The sequence below is a fragment of the Mirounga leonina genome, unplaced genomic scaffold (genome assembly GCF_011800145.1).
Source record: "Mirounga leonina isolate KUSES-001 unplaced genomic scaffold, KU_Mleo_1.0 Mir_95, whole genome shotgun sequence".
NCBI classification, from domain to species: domain Eukaryota; kingdom Metazoa; phylum Chordata; class Mammalia; order Carnivora; family Phocidae; genus Mirounga; species Mirounga leonina.
The window spans coordinates 399,628-420,594 of NW_023270865.1; the positions used below are offsets into that span (position 1 = coordinate 399,628).

General features: G+C 50.5%; 1 protein-coding gene across 6 annotated transcripts in view; it reads right to left on the minus strand.

Moving 5' to 3' along the window:
* Positions 1–210: 210 nt before the first annotated feature.
* The window catches only part of LOC118006279 (probable palmitoyltransferase ZDHHC11), a 45,109-nt gene continuing 24,352 nt past the window's right edge, over positions 211–20,967 (minus strand). For 3 of the 6 annotated variants that reach the window (XM_034998871.1, XM_034998874.1, XM_034998870.1), the window contains 5 exons: positions 18,564–18,598; positions 16,253–16,337; positions 12,822–12,856; positions 10,812–10,905; positions 569–1,355 (listed from right to left, as the gene is read on the minus strand). In XM_034998871.1, the coding sequence (XP_034854762.1) occupies positions 660–1,355; positions 10,812–10,905; positions 12,822–12,856; positions 16,253–16,337; positions 18,564–18,598 (945 nt within the window). In that variant the 3' untranslated portion in view covers positions 569–659. Of the gene's footprint in view, positions 1,356–4,742; positions 4,792–10,811; positions 10,906–12,821; positions 12,857–16,252; positions 16,338–18,563; positions 18,599–20,967 lie in introns of all 6 variants that reach the window. The other 3 variants (XM_034998875.1, XM_034998873.1, XM_034998872.1) reach the window with 3 other exon arrangements.

Here is a 20,967-nt window from a genome sequence, read left to right on the forward strand (position 1 = left end):
CGCAAGCCTGGGAGCTGGGGGTGGCGGGGGTGGGCTGGGGCTTCTCCCACCTGGGGGCAGGCTTGGGAGCCGGTTCTGCAGGCCCAGACCCGGGCCTCATTCACACTGGACTTGAGGGCCCAGCGCCAGATGGCTCAGGTTGGGGGGGCAGAGGGGCTCGGCCACGAATCCTCACCAGCCCCCCAAAAGACCACCTGAAGCCCAAGAATGTAAAATTCACCAAGACTGATTTAAAGTTTATTGCCAATAAAATTAATTTCTATTATTTCCTGCAATACAGCTTCCTAAGAAATTCTGAAGAATTTCCTTAAAAGCTGCTTAAGTCCCTAGCAGTTACCATTGCTAATTGACACACGTGAAAACAGCACCCTGGGCCCTGAGTCCTGGCACAACGTGTGGGCGTGTTCAGGAAACTCCGTGCGTTACAACACGGCTTCCACGCTGAGCGAGATGCAGGTTCCAGGGAAGGCTTCCGCGTGGCCGGGATCCGAGGAGGCGCTCAGTTCCCTTCCTCGGCCGACTTTCCGCAGCCAGAGCCCGGGCTGCCCTCCGCAGGAACAGGCCACCGGGCACCCCTGGTGTCTGTGCAGGAGGAGGGACAGCCGGGGACCCTCGAGGACGCGCTGCCCTCTGAGCACAGCGGTGAGCCCCCCAGGCCATCAGGCGTCGGGATCACGGGCTTCCCCGGGGAGACACAGGCGGACCCCGGTCTCTCCCCGCGCCGCGGGCGGGCCCTCAGCCTGGCCGAACGGAGCGACGCTGGCCTGAGCCACCTCCGGTGTCGCCCCTGGAGGCTGGCCGTCCTGGAGATGGCACGAGCCCTGGACGGCCTGCTCCCCTCGTGGCTCATGGCTGGAGGTGGCGGGCGCCCCAGCCGGGCTCTGCTGGCCCCCGCAGCGGGCGCCCTCCCTGGACAGCACATTCTGGTGGCTGCATGGCAGCCGATACAGGGGCATGAGGTTCTCCAGGTCTGACTCCTGAGACGGGATCCTGAAGGAGGGCGGCTCAGGTGTGGGCGCCTTGGCTCCTGCAGAGCAGAGGATAAGCCACCATGAACGCCGCCGCAGCAGGCAAGCAGAGGGCCCGCCCGGCCCTTGGTGCAGGGGTGCAGGGTCGGCCCCTCGCCAGGAAGGCCAAGGCGGGGTTCCTGGAGCCGGAGTCCTGACCTTTGGCCGGGAGGGCGGCCGGCCCTGCACAGGACACCTGCACACAGAGCCCCACAGAGCGGGGCGGCGAGAACCCTCCTCCCCGGCGAGGCTCCCTCCACTCACCCCTGCCCTGCGGTGAGCGGCTGCCGGAGCTGAGAAGGGGATGCGAATGCCCACACACGGTCTTTTCCATGAGCGATATCCCACCTGCAGGAGGGTGGGGAGCACACGGATGTACGTTCACAGGAATGATGAGATGAGGACCCCCAGGGCCAGGAGCTCCTGTGTGTCCCGGGACCCTCAGTTCCCACAGGTGCTGGGTGCTCCCCTGACACGTGCCTGCATTCGTCCCATTGCTGCCTCGTGGGGGCGTCCCCGGGGTGGGGGGCCTCCCGTGCTGGGCATCTCAGCGGCCCAGCAATGCTCTGGACTCCCAGTGCCGCGGGCAGGCCTTTTTCCAGACCTGCGCCCAGAACGGGGCTATGGGGGCTCCCACGGCTGTGCTCTGCAGGGCACCGTGCTGGGCCAGCCCACCCGCCGCATGCACGTCCGGGCCCACCCTCGCCAGTCCCTGCTCCCGTGACAGAACATCTCGCCACCTCGCGCGGCTTTCAGTTGCATTTCCCTGATGACCGGGACAGCTGAGCACTTTTCCTGTTTGCCGGCTTCCGGGTCCCCTCTTCTGTGAAGTGCCCATTCGTCGCTGGTCATTTGTTTTCTTATGGGGTCATAGTTCTTTATATATTCTGGATACTAGTCCTTTGTCAGTTTTGGACATAACTTACAAACACGTTTCCAGTTTTGGGTGTGACTCTTCCCTTTCTGATGGCACCCTCTCTGATGTATCCAGAAGTCCTTCATTTTGGCGTGGCCTAATTTACGTCTACCTTCCTATGTGGCTAGTGCCTTTAAGAAAATCCTACTGACCAAATCCTCAGATACCAGGAGGACACAAAGATATTACCCAGTAGTACCTTCCAGTTTTTACAGCTTCACACATACGTCTTTAGTCCACGTGAGATTAATTTGTGCGAATAGTGTGAGGTAGGGCTCTAATTTCATTAGTGTTTTTCCCGCGTGGCCCCGAACTTCCCAGCAGCATTTATCAAAACCTACGCACCCCCGCTCGTCAGCCAGCTTCTGCCAGGAACTTAGTGTTCCTGTGCGCGTGGACGTGCTCACGGCATCAGAAGCCTCCACGGCGGCTCCGCAGTGATCTCCACACAGGTGCCATGCTGTCTTTAACCAGCAAGCTTTAGAGAAGCGGCATGGCTAGCCATCCTGAACTGCCCTTCTTCTTCGGGTTCTTGGCTATCCTTGACGCTTTGCAATCCCATACGCATTTCAGAAGCAGCGTCTGCTGCTGGAGTCTGGCACTGGCCTACCTGGGAGCCTGGCGTCTCGGCACCACAGTGCCCGCTCTGCAAGTGGGGTCTGTCTGCATTCCTTAGGGTTCCTCAGAGTGTTCTAAGTTTTATCCTTTTCTCTGCAAGTCTTGCATGTCTTTTGTTCGATTTATTCCTAGGGACCTCACTTTTAAAAACGCTCTTGAAAATGGCCTATTTTCATTCCCCAGGATTCCTTACTGATGTAGAAATGCCTGCTTCGCCTTCAGCCTAAGATGTACATCAGCCAAGAAGAGAGCCCTGGGCTGGGTGCCCCACCATACTGAAGGCTTCCGTTAGGATGAGTGAAGGTAATCAGTATTCCCTGGAAGGGACTCTGTCTTGTATCACCAGGTATTTAAAAATACGCATTTTCTTTGTCTCTCTCTGGTGGTTGCTGGTTGACTTACGACGTATCTAGAATCTTATTTGCCATTCCTGGACTCATCAGACTCCGAGAATCTGTAGGGTTCTCAGGCTCATCTCTGCAAACACCTCCCCCTCCTCTTCCCGGGACCCCAGTCACACCGCACACCCCAGCCCCACCTTGCTCACGGTCCTCCACATTCTGCACCTGCCTTCATGTGCCAGGTGACTCCCCAGCTCTGATTTCAAGCTCACAGGTTCCAACTGACCGACAACATGCTGCTAAACCCATCAGTGGACTGTTGAGCCTCTGTGACGTTTTCTGCAGCCCTAAGTTTTATTTGGTTCTTTTTCAGATACGCTCATAAATTAAACAACAGTTTTCTGTTCTCTTCAGATGTTTTTCACTTTGCCTTTTGTTTCTCAAAACAATAAGCCCAGTTACTTTGCGTTTGGCCTGAGAGCCGGATGCCCTCGTGTGTCTGTCTCTGCCGTGGCCTTGGCTTTCCTGAGGGCGCAGCCGTGTGGGATGAGAATGGCTCAGTTCTTCCTCGCTCCTCCTGGCACCTGTGATGACCAGTCCAGAATCGCTCCAAGTTAATCCTCAGCCTGAGGAGTTTGGGGATAGTCTGTCCTTCCAAGCTGTTGGCAGAGATTTTCTCGGCCCTTTCACCATGAACACCCGAGGCAGGCAAGCAGAGCCCCTCGGTGCAGGGGTACAGAGTGGGCCCTTCACCAGGTTTGAGATGGGGCTGATTTTTCTTGCGTCCGGTGGGAGTGGACAACGGTTTGCCACCACAATGCGGGTATAGCCATCTGGGGTCCCAGTTTTATGGGACAAGTTCTTGGCCTCCCATTCTGGCTGTGCTCTGAGCTTGGTCCTCTCTCTCCCTCCTGGAAAGTGTGAAAATCGAGTTCACCAGGGGAAGCCATGCCCACGGGGTTTTCTTTGGGTTTGTCTTTGCCTCTGTCCCTGGCCTGAGGATCCCCAGCTTCTCAGCAATCCATGAGCACCCACGGCATGCACACACACACCCCCGTGGTGTCAGCCCATCTGGGAGCCAAGCTGCCATGTGACTGGACCTGAGGCTCAGACCCCCCGTCACTTACAACAGTTGTTTTTAGTTTATGATCCTTAAAATCCAACTTGAGTCCTCTCTGGAATCACACAGAAATCAAACTCACCCTTCTCAGCCTCCTTTTCTAGAAATAGGAGCCACTGATTCCTCACCAAGGGCATGTTGAAAAGGTGAACATACTCAGGCGCTGCATGCTCTGAAGGGAGGCATTACTGTGGTGAAAGTTTTCTTAGATGAGAGGACACCACGTCAGAAGCACCCTGCAAGGATCCCGCGTGCGAACAACGCCATCACTGGGCAGACAGCGCACGGGAGGCTGAGTCTGAGCTCCTACAAAGCACGTCAGGCTCTGGTCATTACTCAGACTCAGCGTGGCCCTTGCTCTGTGCCCCTGTTAGTAAGTCAGCCACCACTGCTCTTCGGGGCCCACGGCTCAGACTGGTGGCCACACAGAAGGATGCCAGCTCTTTGCAGACGCTCTGCCAGCTGATGTATCCGCTAGGTGTCTGGCCCCACCTCGCGGACCTGCTGCCTTGTGGCACATACAGCAGGGGGCGGGCAAGCATGGAGACGCCAGGCGCCGTCTGCAGACGCTCTACGTGAGCTCAAGCTTGTCCTCTGTGCCACTGGGAACACAGTGTCCCAGCCCTTGACCCTCCATTGGTGATTTCTCCCTCTTTTTTTTTTTTCTTCTGTAGAAAATATTTAGCTCTAGAGAATCAAGCTTGGGTAGACCTCAACACCCAGACTGTGAGACACCGTACCGTCTCCTCTCATAGGTTGCCTTGTTTCTTGCTGTTGATCCTTTGAAACCTGCAGAGAGAGAAGTAGCAGGGAATATGGATGCAAGATTTGTTGCCCTGCCAAAGGGGGCACACAAACCCGGCTCTGCCCCCACGAGCTGGACGCAGGCAATCACCCACCGCCTGAGTTCAGAGCACTCACTTCTGTGTGGGGCTGCTAACAGGAGTGCACTGGGGAGGGGGTTGGCTTCTCCCTCTGCACGCGCATCACGATGGAGCCAAGTAGTGCTTTGCCTAATGAGTGGGAGCGTCTCACAGGGGCCGAGGGGCCCATTTGGACCCCCAGCATGAGGAAGGGGCAACAAGGACAGCATAGGACACCCCTCGCTGGGCGCCTTCACTGCACAACTCTGCTTGCTGGGGGTAAGTCCTGGCTACCCAGGAGCCCCGAGTGTCTTCACTCCACCTCCGGAAAGCAGGAGGCTTATTTTGCCCTGGTGCTGCCAGGCCAGCCAACAGGTGACTTATTATCCCATCCACGTGGGCTGGCCAAAGGGCCAGGGATGACGCTCATTCTAACTCGGGGCTGCGTGCAGCAGGGACCAGACACTGTGGCTGTGCACAATTTTCCCTTGAAGGTTTTGAAAGACCTCCAAGTACAAGTGCTTCTGAGAGACTTCTAAATCTGGAGTGTGCCTCCCCGAGCCAGCCCTTGAGAATTACAGTCAAGATACAAACTGATGCATGAATGAGTAAAGATATAACTTTATAAGAAACAAAAGGCAAGCCCTTGTTGATGAGGGACGACCATCCCCTGAAGAAGAGGAAGCAAATGGCAACAGGCTACAGAAAGCCGAGGTTTGAGGAGCATGCTGTCGGGATGGGGAGGCCCCCAGGGGATCCCTCAGAGAGGATGGTGCTGCTGACGTGCGGGCAGGGCTCTGGTGGGTACCTGGGGGCGCCACAGGCCGAGCAGCCAGACGGGCGACCGCTGCCGTCAAACTTCCCGGCCCACGGGTGACAGCAGGGCGTCCACCAAAGGTGGCCACAGAGTGGGCAGCAATCCCAGTAGAGGAGGGGATGGGGCTCAGGAAGCAAAGGTGATCAAGGTATTACCGAAAATACAGGGAGGCACACTACTGGTTTAGAATGAAAGCAAAAGCAACACAGAGCTTGGCAGCGGAGTGGTGGAGGGCTGTGGGGTAGAGATTTATGGGGACGGTGGTGACAACTGTGCCAGTGTGTGCATCAGCATCCTTCACCTGAGAACAAAGTGCTGGAGCAGGAAGCATGAGAGACCAGTCCTCCTCGAAGGAGCCACTATGCTGAGGAGAGCCACCGGGGTCGACTGTTCCAAATTCTGGAACTGGACCAGACACAGTGACAATGCGCAGCACCAGGGAAGGGATGCTACCTGTCCCTCCTGAGCGAGCCATGCGTGCAAGCCAGTGACCACCCACCCTCAGTCCTGTGGCTGCTGGAGAACAGCCAGCCCTCATTCCTGGAGCAGCTAATGCTTGGGCAGGCAGCGGGAACTCTGTACTCCAAAACGTGGGCGTTGTGCCTTTTGGTTGGGTCTGGTCATGCCCTGAGGGGCCGGCACGGCTGCTCTCTTGTCTTGGCCACCATGGCAGCAGTAGCTCCTTCAGGGCCATCGATCGGAACATTTATTCCTCTTATTTGCAGCCAGACATTTAAGGATATTACTGGCTGACCACACAGATAGTCAGAGAATCTTCACAACAGGAAATACATACTTTGCAAAAGCAGTTTGGAAGAGTCACAATCTGATAGTTCAAAAACCTACAATCCCTGAGCAGTGGGAGAATCTGATGTCCAGACTTCCACATTATAATACTCAGAATACCCAGTTCTCAACAAAAAATTATAAAACATACAAAGAAATAAGACAATGTGGCCCATTCAAAGGAGAAAAAGAATTTGACAGAATTTCCCAGAAGTCCAGACATTTAAGACATTAAATCAGCTGTCTTAAATATGCTCAATGAGCCAAGGTGAAGAACTAAAGGAAATCAGGAAAATACTGAATAAACATAAAGAATATCAAGAAAGAGATAGGAATTACAAAAAGGAACCACACAGAAATTCTACCACTGAAAACTGTGAAATTAAACATTCACTAGTAGAGCTCACCACATTTGAGCAGGAGAAGAAAGGATCAGTGAGCTCGAAGACAACTGAAATTATCCAGTCTGGGGACCAGGGAGAAAATGGAATGAAGGAACATGAACAGCACCTGGTGGACCTGAGGCCCAGAAGGAGAAGAGAGGGGCAGAGAGAAAAATAACTGAAGAAACACTGGCTGCATGCTTCCCAAATGTGATGGAAGGTATGGATCTACACATCCAAGATGCTCAACTGACTCCAAGCAAGATAAATGCATACGTCCACAGCGAGCAGCCACAGCACTGCTAGATTTTTCAAAACCCCAGAAAGGATTCTGAAAGCAGCAAAAGAGAAGTGGTTAATCCTTTTTTTTTTTTTTTAAGATTTTATTTATTTATTTGAGACAGAGAGAATGAGAGACAGAGAGCATGAGAGGGAGGAGGGTCAGAGGGAGAAGCAGACTCCCTGCTGAGCAGGGAGCCCAATGCGGGACTCGATCCAGGGACTCCAGGATCATGACCTGAGCCGAAGGCAGTCGCTTAACCAACTGAGCCATTCAGGCGCCCGAGAAGTGGTTAATCCTATATAAGGAGCCTCAGTAAGATCAACAGCTGATTTCTCATCAGAAATCATGGAAGCCTGAGGGCACATTTAATGTCCTATAAGGAAAATAAAATCTGCCAACCAAGAATTCTAAATCCAACAAAACTGTCTTTTGAGGATACAGGAGAAATTAAGACATTCTTAGGTAAACAAAAGCTGAGAGAATTCATGACCAACAGACCTTTCCTATAAGAAATACTAAAGGGAGCTTTTTGGGCTAAAATGGAGGCTTTATGCAGTAGAAGAAATAAAGAACTGGTAAAGATAACCGCACGGGTTAATATATAAGCCAAGGTTGTTATACTTGGGGTTTGTAGGTCCTCTTCTTCTCCATGCAATTTAAAAGACTTATTCATAAGACAATAATTATAAGTCTTTCCTAATAGGCACACAATGTGTAAAGATGTAATCTGTGACATTAAGAGTATAAAAGAAGAGGGATGGAGATGTATAGGAGCAGAATATTGTAGGGTATTGAAATTAAGTTGGTATTATTCAACATAGACTCTTATAAGTTAAAGATGTTAATTATAATCCCCAAGGTAACCAGTAAGAAGGTAACTAAAAAATATAAGAAGGAAAGAAGAAGGGAATAAAAACGGCACAGTATGCAAATTCAGCTAAATACAAAAAAAGCAGTAGTGAAAGTATTGTGGAATAAAAAACATATGAGGCATACAGAAAACAGATCAGTGGGGAAAAGAGGGTCCATTTGGTGTTTTGTGACTGCAGCTGGAACAACAGAAACCCACAGGGGAGGGATGACGCTGGATCGGTACCTCACACCAAACCCGCCAGTGAACCACACAGAACTCAACTCTCAAAATTCAGTGTTGAAAACTTGTAGTAGAAAGTACAGATGACTCTCTTTTAGATGCTTGGGTTAAAGATGAATTGAGACCAAGAAGGATTATCGTAAAATATGTGTAAGTGTGAGTATATTGAAAGGTACGGCTCAGGCTCATCAAACGTCAGGTTAAACGGAGCATGGAGTCAAGCTGCTCTGTGACACCCTATCTGTAATTTACCCAACTAACGAGTGGTTTGTATCAAGAATATATAAAGAATTCAAATAAATCTGTAAGAAAAGTAGAAAGAGGGACACCTGGGTGGCTCAGTTGGTTAGGCGACTGCCTTCGGCTCGGGTCATGATCCTGGAGTCCCGGGATCGAGTCCCGCATCAGGCTCCCTGCTTGGCAGGGAATCTGCTTCTCCCTCTGACCCTCCCCTCTCTCATGTGCACTCTCTCTCACTCATTCTCTCTCTCTCAAATAAATAAAATCTTTAAAAAAAAAAAAAAAAAGAAAAGCAGAAAGAGCATGACAGGAAAATGGACCAAGGACAAGAGCAAGCATGTCCCATAGGAGGAAACTTACATGGTTAATGCACGTCCAGCATCGTCAGTCATGGGGGTAATTCTGGGAGGGACGGGAAGCCACCATCCCGCACCACTGGGTTTGGGCCCCAGGTGTTGGGGAGGATATGGACCAACAGGGTTTCATATACACTTCTGTGGGAGTGCAGACTGCGCACCCCCTTTAGAAAAGAGTCTGGCCTTATCTTGCGGAGTCGCTGCTCATTACAGAGACCATACAGGGGTGTCCATTCTGCGCGCCCACAGCAGAGGGGCCGAGTGAGTGTGGGGCGGGAAGAAAGAGTCACAGAAGGAAGGCAAAGGGACTCAGCAGCACGAGACAGGGCACAGCCAACTTGACCATTAAGTAGTGAGTGAAAAGGTGATTCCCCCAAATTCCAAACATCACATATACACTGTGTCCTTTCTGTGAAATAAAGAGTAACCAATGAATTGCATGTATGTATTTTTTAGGAATAGGTATGATCTGAAACACGGAAGTAAAAGGAAAACACAAGAACAAAGAGAGTGACTGGGGCCGCATATGCAGATGTAGACCTCATCAGGACCTTGCCTTTTCTTGGGTTGTTGGTGCTTCCTCTGACACCAAAAATAAAGGAAATATGGAGTAAATTTAGAAAGCAGGGTTTGCATAGATCAATGATGAGTCTGTGTCCCAGACAAGGATTATGCTTAATGTGCACCAAGGTCTAAAACAGGGTGTTGGGGCGGGGGGCTAGCATTTACTGAGCACCAGTCTGAGCCTGACGCTGGCAGAAGTGCTCACAACCTCTCACTGAGTCCTCGCACATCCTGCTCTGGGAAGTGACAGCCCTACGCCCTAACCTCCTCTGAAACACCACCCCTGGGAGTCTACCGCAGCGAGTGTCCTCGTGGAGACCCAGGGACTCAGTGGGGTTTAAGAAACTTCCTCTGGGGTGTGGGACCAGTAACATCTCCACACCAGAATGGACCCAAAGTCCAAGTGCCCCTTATGGGGCCCATTCTTTTCTAACCCTTGGCTGAGAGCTACAGGCATTGGGGTCACCCACAGAGAGGTGGGCCTGGCGGGAAGCCGGGCGCACAGGGAATCAGGATCACTTGCGGGTTCTGGACGGAGCCTACAGTGGGGAGGAGGCCCCAGGCTGGTCTGGGGTGTGGGCTCAGTGACCGTGCATGGCCATCTGAGGGCTGGGGTCTGAGTCTCCTTAGTTGGGAGGGGGCTCTCCAAGCTCAAAGCCAAGGGCTCAAGAGCATTGTCCTGAGCCTTGGGCCCCACTGGCTGGGGGTGGTGGCAGTCCCATGGGTCACTCTGGAAGGGAGCACCTGGGGAGCCGTGTTCCCAGCAGCCCTGCCCCGCCAGGGTCTGTACTCACCTGCTGGCAGGGCCAGCACCACGCGACGCCTCCCTGACCTGCTGCCGCACCACGCAGGCCGCCCACACCCAGTCCTGGGGCCGCCAGCCCTTCTTAGCAGGCTTCCTCGCTCCAGCCCACATGTGGCTCCCACACATGCTCACACGCTCTGGTGACCATCAGTTACACACACCCCCTCTTCACTCCCCTTCTGCTTCCTGCAGAGCTATTCCCCAGCATGGGCTACGACAAGCTCAAACACACAGAAAGTTGAAAGGATCACACAAAGCACACCTCTGAAACACCACCCCTGGGAGTCTACCGCAGCGAGCGTCCGGCCCTATATCCTCTATCGTACCAGCATGCGTCCCCCGAGCGCGCATACGAGGCTTGGCTTAGGGGCACCGCGTGGGGACTCCATCTGCCTCTATCCCGCACGCATGGGCCCCACGTCAGGAGCGTGATCTGCCCTTCACGTTTCCTCCTACTCCACACACACCTTTGCTGCCCTTTGAGCAGCACCCCTGGCGCCCAAGAAGCACTGAGCACGAGTGCAACGAGCATCCAGAATACGAAGCCGACCCCAACTTTGGGGGGACCCAGGGTCTCACCCCTGCATCTGAGCTCGGTCGTCAGCAATCCTGGGCTCACCTGCAGCGACAGGGCGCTCTCTGGGCTGGCGGTGGTGGTGGACCTCAGGCTTGAGGACTCGGATCGCGACAGGAGCACCTTCCTCCTGGGTCTGCTAGAGCGGGATGGGAAGGAGAAAGACGTTACCAAGGAGGCCCTCACTGTGTCGGTGAGTACACGGGGACCCTGCAGGACGTCTCCCTGCTGGGGTCCCCTCTTGTCTGCGGCAGCGGAACAGGCAGTGGCTGGGAGCTGTTTGAGTGCCTGGGGCAAGTCCTGCGGAAGAGACAAGCAGGGGGCTCCTGTGGGAAGGACCCTGCGCCTCCACCACAGCAGAAAATTAAAACAAACCACCTGGTGGACTTCGGCCGCGTGAGACGCCTTTAAAGCCAGACAGAAGTAGCTTCATCTGTGGGATAGATCCTCCTTATTCATATATTCATTCTGTCTGGCTGATTTCTATACAGTCAGCGAACTGAACATCCCCAACAGATGAACAGACCAGTTAAGTCTGTCTGACCATCAGGAAGAGACGCTGCATGAAGTTCTACCAAGTTCCCCACTAACACGTGCCCGTGATGAGCACCCACCGAGGCCCTGGGTGGGTGTGTTCTCCCCTGGCCTGGCTCCAGGCCTGAGACTCCACCTGCTCCTGCAGGTGAGGCCCAGGGAGCAGGGGGTAGGGGGGTGTCTAAAGTGCCAACTGGTCACCTGGATCCAAACTGTTAGGTTACCACGGAAATATTTTCTGCAACAAAAAAGGACTAATAGCGTTTTCGTTGCCCCGTGACCCAGGGCTGCTGGGTTGGAACGAAGGAAGCCAGCTCAGTGCAGGATGACGCCAGGGATCCTGACCAGTCCGGAGGTCTCAGGGACACCCAGCGGAACATGGACCAGTTCACACAAGCACCATGTGTGGGTGTCTCTCCGGAGCAAGAGAACAGCCTCCTTCCCATCCCCTCCAATAACCTGTCCGCATCCCCAGCATGGCCGTCTGACTCCACCATCAGCACCATCACCTTCATGGTCCCAGCAGAGGCCCCCCCAGGAGCCTGGGCCAGGGCCGTGGCCGCCAAGGGGTGTGGAAGAGCAGAGGGGGGGGCAGGGTGCTTCCCTGGGGGGCCGGAGCAGCCTCTCCCACACCCTGCTCAGCAGGTGGGGGCCAGGCAGGGAGGGGGCGAGGGCCAGAGAGGGGCCTATGTGTCTGTGTGTTTGGTGGGTGAGATTCAAGTAAATGCCTTGTCCTTTTTAATTTTATTTTTAAATTACATTCAATGGCACTGGAAGAAGGACACAATATCTACAAACCACCTAGGAAAATGTTTCACAGAATTGTCCTCTTAAGGACGAAGGGAGCCCGTGCTCAGTGTGCTTGGGTGAATGGTGCCGAAGAGACCCAGAGCTTGTTAACGCTGGCGCCGTGAATCTCTCCTGCTACTCAGTATTGCAGGAGAAGGTGGCCTGTCGAGGCTGTGCAGGTTTGTCATGGGGACAGAAGTCCGTACGTTCCCCTGCACCTGATCTTACTCTTCAAAACGTGTGCTTGAAACCAGGCCACGGTCTGTCCGGGGCCACTTTCTGGCCCCACGGCAGGGAGGGTGGAAAGGCCGTGTGTTCCTGGGGGGGGGGCCTGTGTGCGCGGCTGCGGGCAGAGCGGGCGCCATAGGGGCGCCGACTGCAGCCCCAGGACGACTGAGGGCAAGAGGGCGAGCCTGACTCAGCCCAACGCTGCTGCACCCACGAGCGCTCGCGGGAGGAGGATGAATGAGCACCACTCACACTTGGCATGAGCTCACATCCCTGGGGACGACGCCCAGAAGCGTTACTCTGACTTCCCAAGGAACGCCAGTGTGATGAGCCACGGCAGAGGCCACCCTGTCTGTGATGTCAGGGAAACCGTTCCGTCTTCCGACCCATGGCCACAGCACTGTGAGATACTCCATCCCACCCCTTCCCTCAGGAATGGCGGTCGGACGAGGCCACGGCTATTTTTCAGACAGAGGAAACAGTCCGGGACACTCGCAAACTTACCCCGGTGCAGATGACGTCAGTTTGCTGCCTGTGTCCTGCGAGGGTATAAATGATAATTTATAGCATGAGAACCGAAGGGGTGGTTGACATGCTTAAAACCCAAGTCCATTATTAGCTCACGTTGGGTCCAGGGCAGGAGAGCACCTCCCTCCCTGCCCTGCGCCCCTGCCTCTCTCTGTGCCCTCCTGCTTCACGGCTGGCGCCCCGACCCCCGGGGCACCCCGAGTGTGCCTGCATTGGCCATGAGGGCCATACAGAGGGTGCATGTCAAGTGAGGCCACCAGGTGGCCCTGACCTTGGTGACGGGTCTGTGCGGGGCGGCAGTGGGGACGGAGGTGCACAGAGGAAGGGCCATGCAAGGACGTGGGGGGTTGAGGAGAATCCAACCTTGACAACACCTGGATCTCAGGCGTCCAGCCTCCAGATCGGGAGATCCTGGGTTTGTCACTTAAGCCACAGTCTGTGCCCGCGGCGACGGACGCGACTCTGTTGATGAGTACTGAGCAGCCCTGACAGCACCTCCGCTGGGTCGCCCCCATTCTAGTGGACGGCAGGACCCTCGTCTTGTGGCTGCAACTTGCTTTCCCACATCTTGAACGATGCTGAGCATCATTTCACATAGGTTTGTTCAAATCTAACCCTAAATTTTGATGAAGTCCAATGCACCATTTTTTCTTTTCCTTCTTTTTAAATATTAAAATAATTTTAAATATTATTTCATATATTTTTACTCTAAGAATCATGTGAATATGCTTAACACTTTGGAAAATAGAGAAAAGAAAACTAAAACTTACCCAGAGTTCCTTCATCCTAATGTATTTCCCAGCATTTCCCATCAGTCTTTATTTCCCCATTTATAGGATTTGTTTTTGTTTTATACAACTGCTAATTTGCCATAAATGTAATTTTATATTGCTTTTCCCCACTCATTATATCGTAAGAATTTTTAAAAAATGTTATTATAGGGTGCCTGGGTGGCTCAGTTGGTTAAGCGACTGCCTTCAGCTTGGGTCAGGATCCTGGGGTCCTGAGATTCATTCCCACATCGGGCTCCCTGCTTGGTGGGGAGTCTGCTTCTCCCTCTGACCCGCCCCCCTCTCATGCTCTCTGTCTCTCATTCTCTCTCTCTCAAATAAATAAATAAAAAATCTTAAAAAAAAACAATAAAAAATAAAATTCTTAAAAAAAATAAATAACTGATGTGACATTTATTTAAGAAAAGCTTATTGGAGAGCTCTTTAGCTGCTTCTTGCAAAGTTTTTTGCTTTGTTTTGTTTTTATTTTTGTTTTAGAACCATGTTGTCTGTGATCAATACAGTTTAACTTTCTATTCTTTATTCCTTTTTCTTGTTTTATTTCACTGGCTAGAACTTTAGTACAATGTTAAATAAAAGTAGTGAGCATGGACATCCTTACCTTGTTCCTAGTCATAAGAAAGATAGTATTCAGTCTTCCACCAGGAAGTCTGTTGTATTTCGTAGGTGCTCATTGTCAGAATGAAGATCTTTTCAATTCATTCCTAATTTGTTGAGAATATTATTTTTTTATCATAAATGAGAGTTTCTTACTGGCAACTCCTTTTTCTGAATTGATATCATTATATTATTACTGTCCTTCACTGTTAATATTTTGTATAAGGCCAATACATAGTCATGGCATTTAATCCTGTGTGTTGCTAGATTTGGTTTGCGAATGCTTAGTCAATGGTTTCTGTCTGCACTTTCTCGAAGGCTCTTGCTTCGTGGTATCTTTTGCGATGACATTGTCTGGCTTTGGTATCAGGTTGAAACTGGCTTCCCAGAACGGTTTCCTCTCCTCTGTTTTCTGAGAGAGCTTGTGTACAGCTGTTATTATTATTTTTTAATTCAGTAGAATTCAACAGTGTAGCCACCAGGGGGTTGGGGATTTTCTATTTTTTTTATTTATTTAGGTCTGCTAATTTGTATAATTTGACTGGAAAGGTAACTACCCTTTTTTTTTTTTTAAGATTTTATTTATTTATTAGACAGAGAGAGATACAGCGAGAGAGAGGAAACACAAGCAGGGAGGGTGGGAGAAGAGAAGCAGGCTTCCCGCCCACCAGGGAGCCCGATGCGGGGCTCGATCCCAGGACCCTGGGATCATGACCTGGGCCGAAGGCAGACGCTTAACGACGGAGCCACCCAGGCGCCCGGTAACTACCTTTCTTAAGTGAGAATGCATTTTTCAACATTGAAAGATTTAGAATTAAGGATATAAATGTTTAAGAAACCCAAACTCATGCTATTTCTACTGTTGCATTAGAAAGCCCTATGTGCATATTTGGTATTTACCGTTTTGAATGCAGAAGAGAATGTGTCCTCCTGGGCGAGAGGTGGGGAGGGTTTGAGCCATTGAGATCTCAAAGCTCTGCCCACACTTAGGAGGTGAGCCCAGCCTTATCTAATCTTAGCCATCAAAGTGGGATGATGATCTGTCTCAGATAATCCGCAGAGGGATTAAATGTGATGATGGATGACAAGTGTCCAGCAGAGTGTCACTGAATGGTCACAGCTGACTTGATTCCTGAGACAGGATGGGAATGAGGTGGCCCTGAGACTGCTCTACCACACATTCTAGAGGTGAGCTCAAGAGCCACATTCACCAGAGAAGAGGCCTTGAGCACATTCCCCTGGACACGCTACAGCCAGGTGGGACCCATGGTCAACACCTGTCCTGTCATCATGACTTTGCTGCTTGAGCGCCGTCCTTCCTGTCGCTCAGAAGAAGTCCTGTGGTACCCACCACGCAAGAAGGGATGGCAGGGGTGGGGTGCCAATGGGATGGAACGAGCACCACCCTGGTCTCCTGGTATGGCAGGAGGCTGGATGGGAGTGAGTGGCAGGGAGGGTTTGTGCCGTATGGTGTTGGCCATGGTTTAAACTGTGACTTGGCCAGTCACACCCCGTCCTCACTGAAGACCAGCCTCCAGCATCTCCAACATGGAACTCTGAGTCCAGGCTGCATAATGAACAGAGTGGGCTGGGTAGGTCCCTCCTCCCTGTTGATCTGGGAGATGAGCAGGAGAGCCCTTCCGCTGGGACAGTAAGTGGATTGCTGAGACCCTGGGGGACAGGCCAGGATCCTGCCAGGAGCTTCCTGGAGTGCTGGCTGAAGACATCCACACACATCACCCAAGCACACATGTGATGCTTCCGTTCGTCACACCCATTTTTCTATCATGCTTCTCTGCTCACACGCATGCCCCACAGTTTAGAATGTTTGTGTTACCCACCTTATTTCTCTCGTATTCCCCTCCCACCATTGTCCCTGTTTGAGCTGCATCCCTGGGAACATTATAAATGCTTTAAACCAGCTAAACCTGCCCTCCCCTGGGTTCCTGGGGGAGGCTTAGATCCCGCACTGGCTCTCACCCCTGTATCTGAGGCTCATGCATGGCCGCCCTCACCTACCGTTAGCCACGAATTCTCTGGGTACATGGTAGCGGACAACTGAAAGGAGGGCGTATCCGGCAGCAGGAGCTCCTTGGACGTCACTCTGGAGGGATGGGGCAGGAGGAAGGGGAGAGACACGTCAGCAAGAACAGGAATGCAGACAGCTGCTGAAAGCCGCAGGCCACAGCATCCCACGGGCTCCTTACTGTGGCCTTCCCTTCTTCTGCAGCCCCTCAGGTCTGCTGCCCCCTGGGAGACCCCCGTGAGGGCAGGGGAGAAGCACCTGAGGGGAGGGGCTGCAGAAGCAGCAGGGACTTTTAAACAAGGAGGGGCGGTGGGTGGTGCTGTGGGCCCTGGACCTCAACTGCCACAGTGGGATGACACGGAATTACCCAGGAGGGCCCGCTGAGGAAGGAGGATGCGAAGAGATTCAGCCCTCCATTGCTGCCTTGCAGGCTGGAGGTGACAGCGTGTGAGAAGACACAAATGCTGTCATTCTTCTCCAGCACCTCCCGAAATGAACGCAACCCCGGCCACACACTGACTGCTGTCCTGCGAGATGCAGGGGCCCAGTTCACTGCGTGGAGCCCGTGAGATGGGGAAGGCGTTCGGAGCCCCTGCTTGGGCTCATCTGCTGTGCGGCTACAGAGGATGGGCCCGGCGAGGGCTGGCGGGGTGGAGCTCCCGCACAGTTCCTGAAGCTTCAGGTGTGCGGCCCCTTCCCCTCTCTAGTCCACCCTATCTGGTAATTTCTGCAGAGCCGCCCGTGGAATGTTCTCCGACAGGCACGCAGTCGAAAAGGAATTGTGCCAAAGAGACGGTCCGATGGCTACCCCCAGACGGCGATGCTTTGGCAAGCCCGACTCCGAGTTTCCTCTAAAATAAGCCTGTGATTAACATCATCTGACGCCGTGAGCACCTACACCTTCTTACACACTGTTGTGTCAAGAGGTGTAGACAAGCCCTGGTCTCCAGATGCCGAGCCTGGTCGGCTAGGCAGGTGTGACCTGAGAGCTGCGGGCACGTCCAGGCCCCCCATCAGCCCCGCTGGGCACAAACTCCTCGTTACCCTAGAAAGGCTTCCTGCCACAGAGAACGGCTGCCCGTCTGTTATCGGCTGCCACACCCAGAGGGTTTGTAAGCTGACACATTCGTGCTCCCTTCCCACAAGTCAAGTTTCCCTGCTTTCTCGTCAGAAAGGCGAGACTGTGTCGAAAATGAGAAGATCCCCACAATGAGAAACAGGATATACCTTCAAAATGGAACAGTGAATTCATGCTTCCTTCTTTTAACAGAACAAACTCCACAATACATGGAGTTTTAAAAGCAGGCTCCCAAAAACGTGCACAACGAGATCATAATTTCATAAAAGAAAAAGTTATATACATGATGCACATGGAAATATTACTGTGGGAGACTTGAAAGATACCAGTCAAAATGCCAGGAGCGGACCCTGGCGGGTGGAGGGAAGGAAAGACTTTCATCTGTACACGGGGAATATTTGTAAGTTCCAAATTTTCTATAACGAATACTCATTGATGTGGCAATCTGAAAAAAAATTTGAGATGGAAATTTACGATCCTGGTGCATTGATTTTCGATTATTCTTGCCAGAAAGGGACAAAATAGGAAATGTGAGGAGGCGTAAGGAGAAAACCTCTATCTACAAGCCAAGGAGAGAGGCTGACAAGGCCCCACGACCCTGCCGACACCTTGATCTCAGGCTCCAGCCTCCAGAACAGTGAGACCACACACTTCTGTTGTTTTGTGGCCCTTTGTGACGGCAGCCCTGGTGGACTAAGACACCTACCATAGTGTGAGCGTATTTCTTGTCCCTCGACGACTTTTCACAGCTGCAGTTTCAATGTGCGCGTTTTAAAGTGGGTGCCTAGCCTGGGTCGTGACCTTCACGACGGGCCACTTTCTGCCTCTGATTTCGCGGGGAAACTCGTGTGTGCCTGTGTGTGTGCGAGCCGCGCTCCGGGGCCCCCGGGAGCAACGCGAAACCAGGTGTTATGAGACGTCCTAAGGAGGAGGTTCGGACTCAGCTCTCCACATGTTCTCTGATTGACACAATCAGTGAGCACTGACCTTCGCATATCGGTTCAGGTATCAGCGGTTACAGACGGAGTGGAGAACTATTGCAGTTTTCGCAAGTAAGGTAAGCCAAAAAGATGGTGGATACGTGTTAATGTTAAGTGAAACGATGTTACACATTGTTTTAAAATATCCCATCAGAGATGGATTACTTTCCAAAGTAATTTGAGTTACAAAGAGCAGGCAGCCTACTTTCAGACAGATCCAACAACTCTAGCAAGCATACAACCTACCTCTGTGCGGATGAGCTCTGGTCGCCATCTGTTCGCTGCGTAAATGAAAATGAAGAAAAAGGAGAAATTGTTGATACTCAGGTTATTCTTTCAGAAAACCCAGTCCGTTATTAGTCAGCATCAAGTAAGCGTGTCTCAGACACGTCCCTGGAAGGGGTCTCGCGGAGGGACAGCTCCCCTCCTCCCCCACCCACCCTGTGAGCACTGGTGTCCTCGTCCCTCTTTAGTAAGAGCCGGGCAGTGGGATTTCTGCGTCAAATGGTAAGAATATATTCAAGTTTTTAAGAGCCTGCCAAACTGCTTCCCAAAGTGGCATCACTTTCAAATTCCCTTGTTACTTTGAACTGTGGACACGCGGGGCTTCGGTTTCTCTGCATCAGCCCAGCACTGGGCATTGTTCGCGTTTTCGAGCGAGCCATGCTAACTGGGTATGAAGTGCTATCTTCCTGTGGTTTTCATTTGCATTTCCCGAATGGTGAGTGGTGCCAAACACCTTTTCAGGTGTTTATTTGCCATCCATATATCCTGTTTGTCGAAGTTTATTAAAATCTCTTCCCCATTTTAAATTGGGGCTGTTTTTCCTTATTAAGTTTTGAGAGTTCTTTATATATTCTGGATATAAGTACATGGTTTGCAGATATTTATTCCAGCTTGTGACTTATAGTTTCTATTTTTGTAATGGTGACTTTTGAAGACCAAATGCTTTATTTCTTATGGAGTCCAATTTTTCATTTTTTTCCCTTAATGGTGTTTTGGGATCATGTTAAAGAAAACTTTGCCTAACTCAAGGTCACAAAGATCTTATTCTGTTTTCTTCCTAAAGTGTTATATTTTAACTCTTAAATTCAGGTCTATGATTGATTTTGAGTTATTTTTTTTGTGTATGGTGTGAAGTAGGGTATTAAGTTCTTTTTTTGGATATAGTTATCCAATTGTTTCAGCACCTTTATTAAAAATACTCTCATTTCTCTCCCCGTTGAATTGTCCTGTGCACCTCCGTTTAACATCCGCTGCTCAGGTTTTATTTCTGGAGTTTCTACTCTGTTCCACTGATCTGTATGGTCTATCTTCTTCCAGTCCCACACTGCCCTGATTACTGTAGCTTGATCATAAATTTTTAAGGCAGGTTGTGTAAGTCCTCCAATTTGCTGCTTCTTTTTCTAAATTATTTTGGTCGCTCTAGGTCCTCTGAATTTCTATATATATTTTAGGATTGGCTTGTTATTTCCTTAAAAAAAAAAAAGCTTGCTGGAAATTCAGTACAGATCATGGTAAGTCTATAGATCAATTTAGGGGAAATTTGCTATCATGACAATATTTTGTGCTCCAGTCCATGAGTATTCCAAATCTTTCCATTTATTTAGATTGCATTTAATCTCTCTCAATACTTCATAGATTTAAGTATACAGATTTGGCACTTATTTTATTATTTTATTATTTTCAAAGCTATTGCAAATGGAATAGTTTTCTTAATATCATTTTCAGATTCTTCTTTGCCAGTATACAGAAATATAATTGAGGTTTTTATATTGATTTTGTATCCTACCACCTTATTGAGCTGTCTTATTATTTCTACCAGATTTTTTTTACAGATTTGTTAGAAGCATGTTTCCTGCAAATAAATACAGTTTCATTTTCAAATCTATATCTTTAATTTATATTTCTTGCTGTGTTGCACTGGCTGGAACTTGAGTGAAATGTCAAATAGAAGTTTGAAGTGGACATTCTTGCTTTTGTCCCAATCTTAGGGGAAAGTATTCAGAATGAATTAAGTGTGAATTAGTGGTAAGTCTCATTAGGTGCTCCTTATCAGATTGAGGGTGTTCCCCATGCCCCAGGATGTGCAATTGTTTTTGTCATATATAGATGTGTTATCACGTCAAATGGTTTTTTCTGTTTGACTAATGTGCTCATAGGTTTAATGTTCTTTGTTTTATTAATTTGGTGATTACATTAATTTATTTCCAGGTGTTAAACCAATCTTGCATTCCTGTAATAAACCTCACTCAATCATGGTGTAATAATACTGTTTCTCTGTAATTACATTTGGTCTGCTAATATTTTGTTAATGATATTTGCCTCTGTATTCATGAATGATATCAGCTCATGTATTCCTCAGGTAGAATTTATCAATGAAACCATCAATTCACAAAGATCACCTGGGATCTTTGTGAGAAATTTAATCAGTGGTTGTCTTTGTTTGTTATATGTCTATTCAAACTTTCGATTTCTTTTGTAATCAGTTTTGGTAATTCATGTCAGCTAAGTAGAATGATCACTCCCTTTCTTAAAAAAGCATGTTTCAACCCTGGAACGTTTTAAGTATAGAAAATTTTAAGAGACCCAAGCCTGTAATGTTACTGCTTTTGCATTAAAAATCATTGTGCATATTTGGTATTCTATG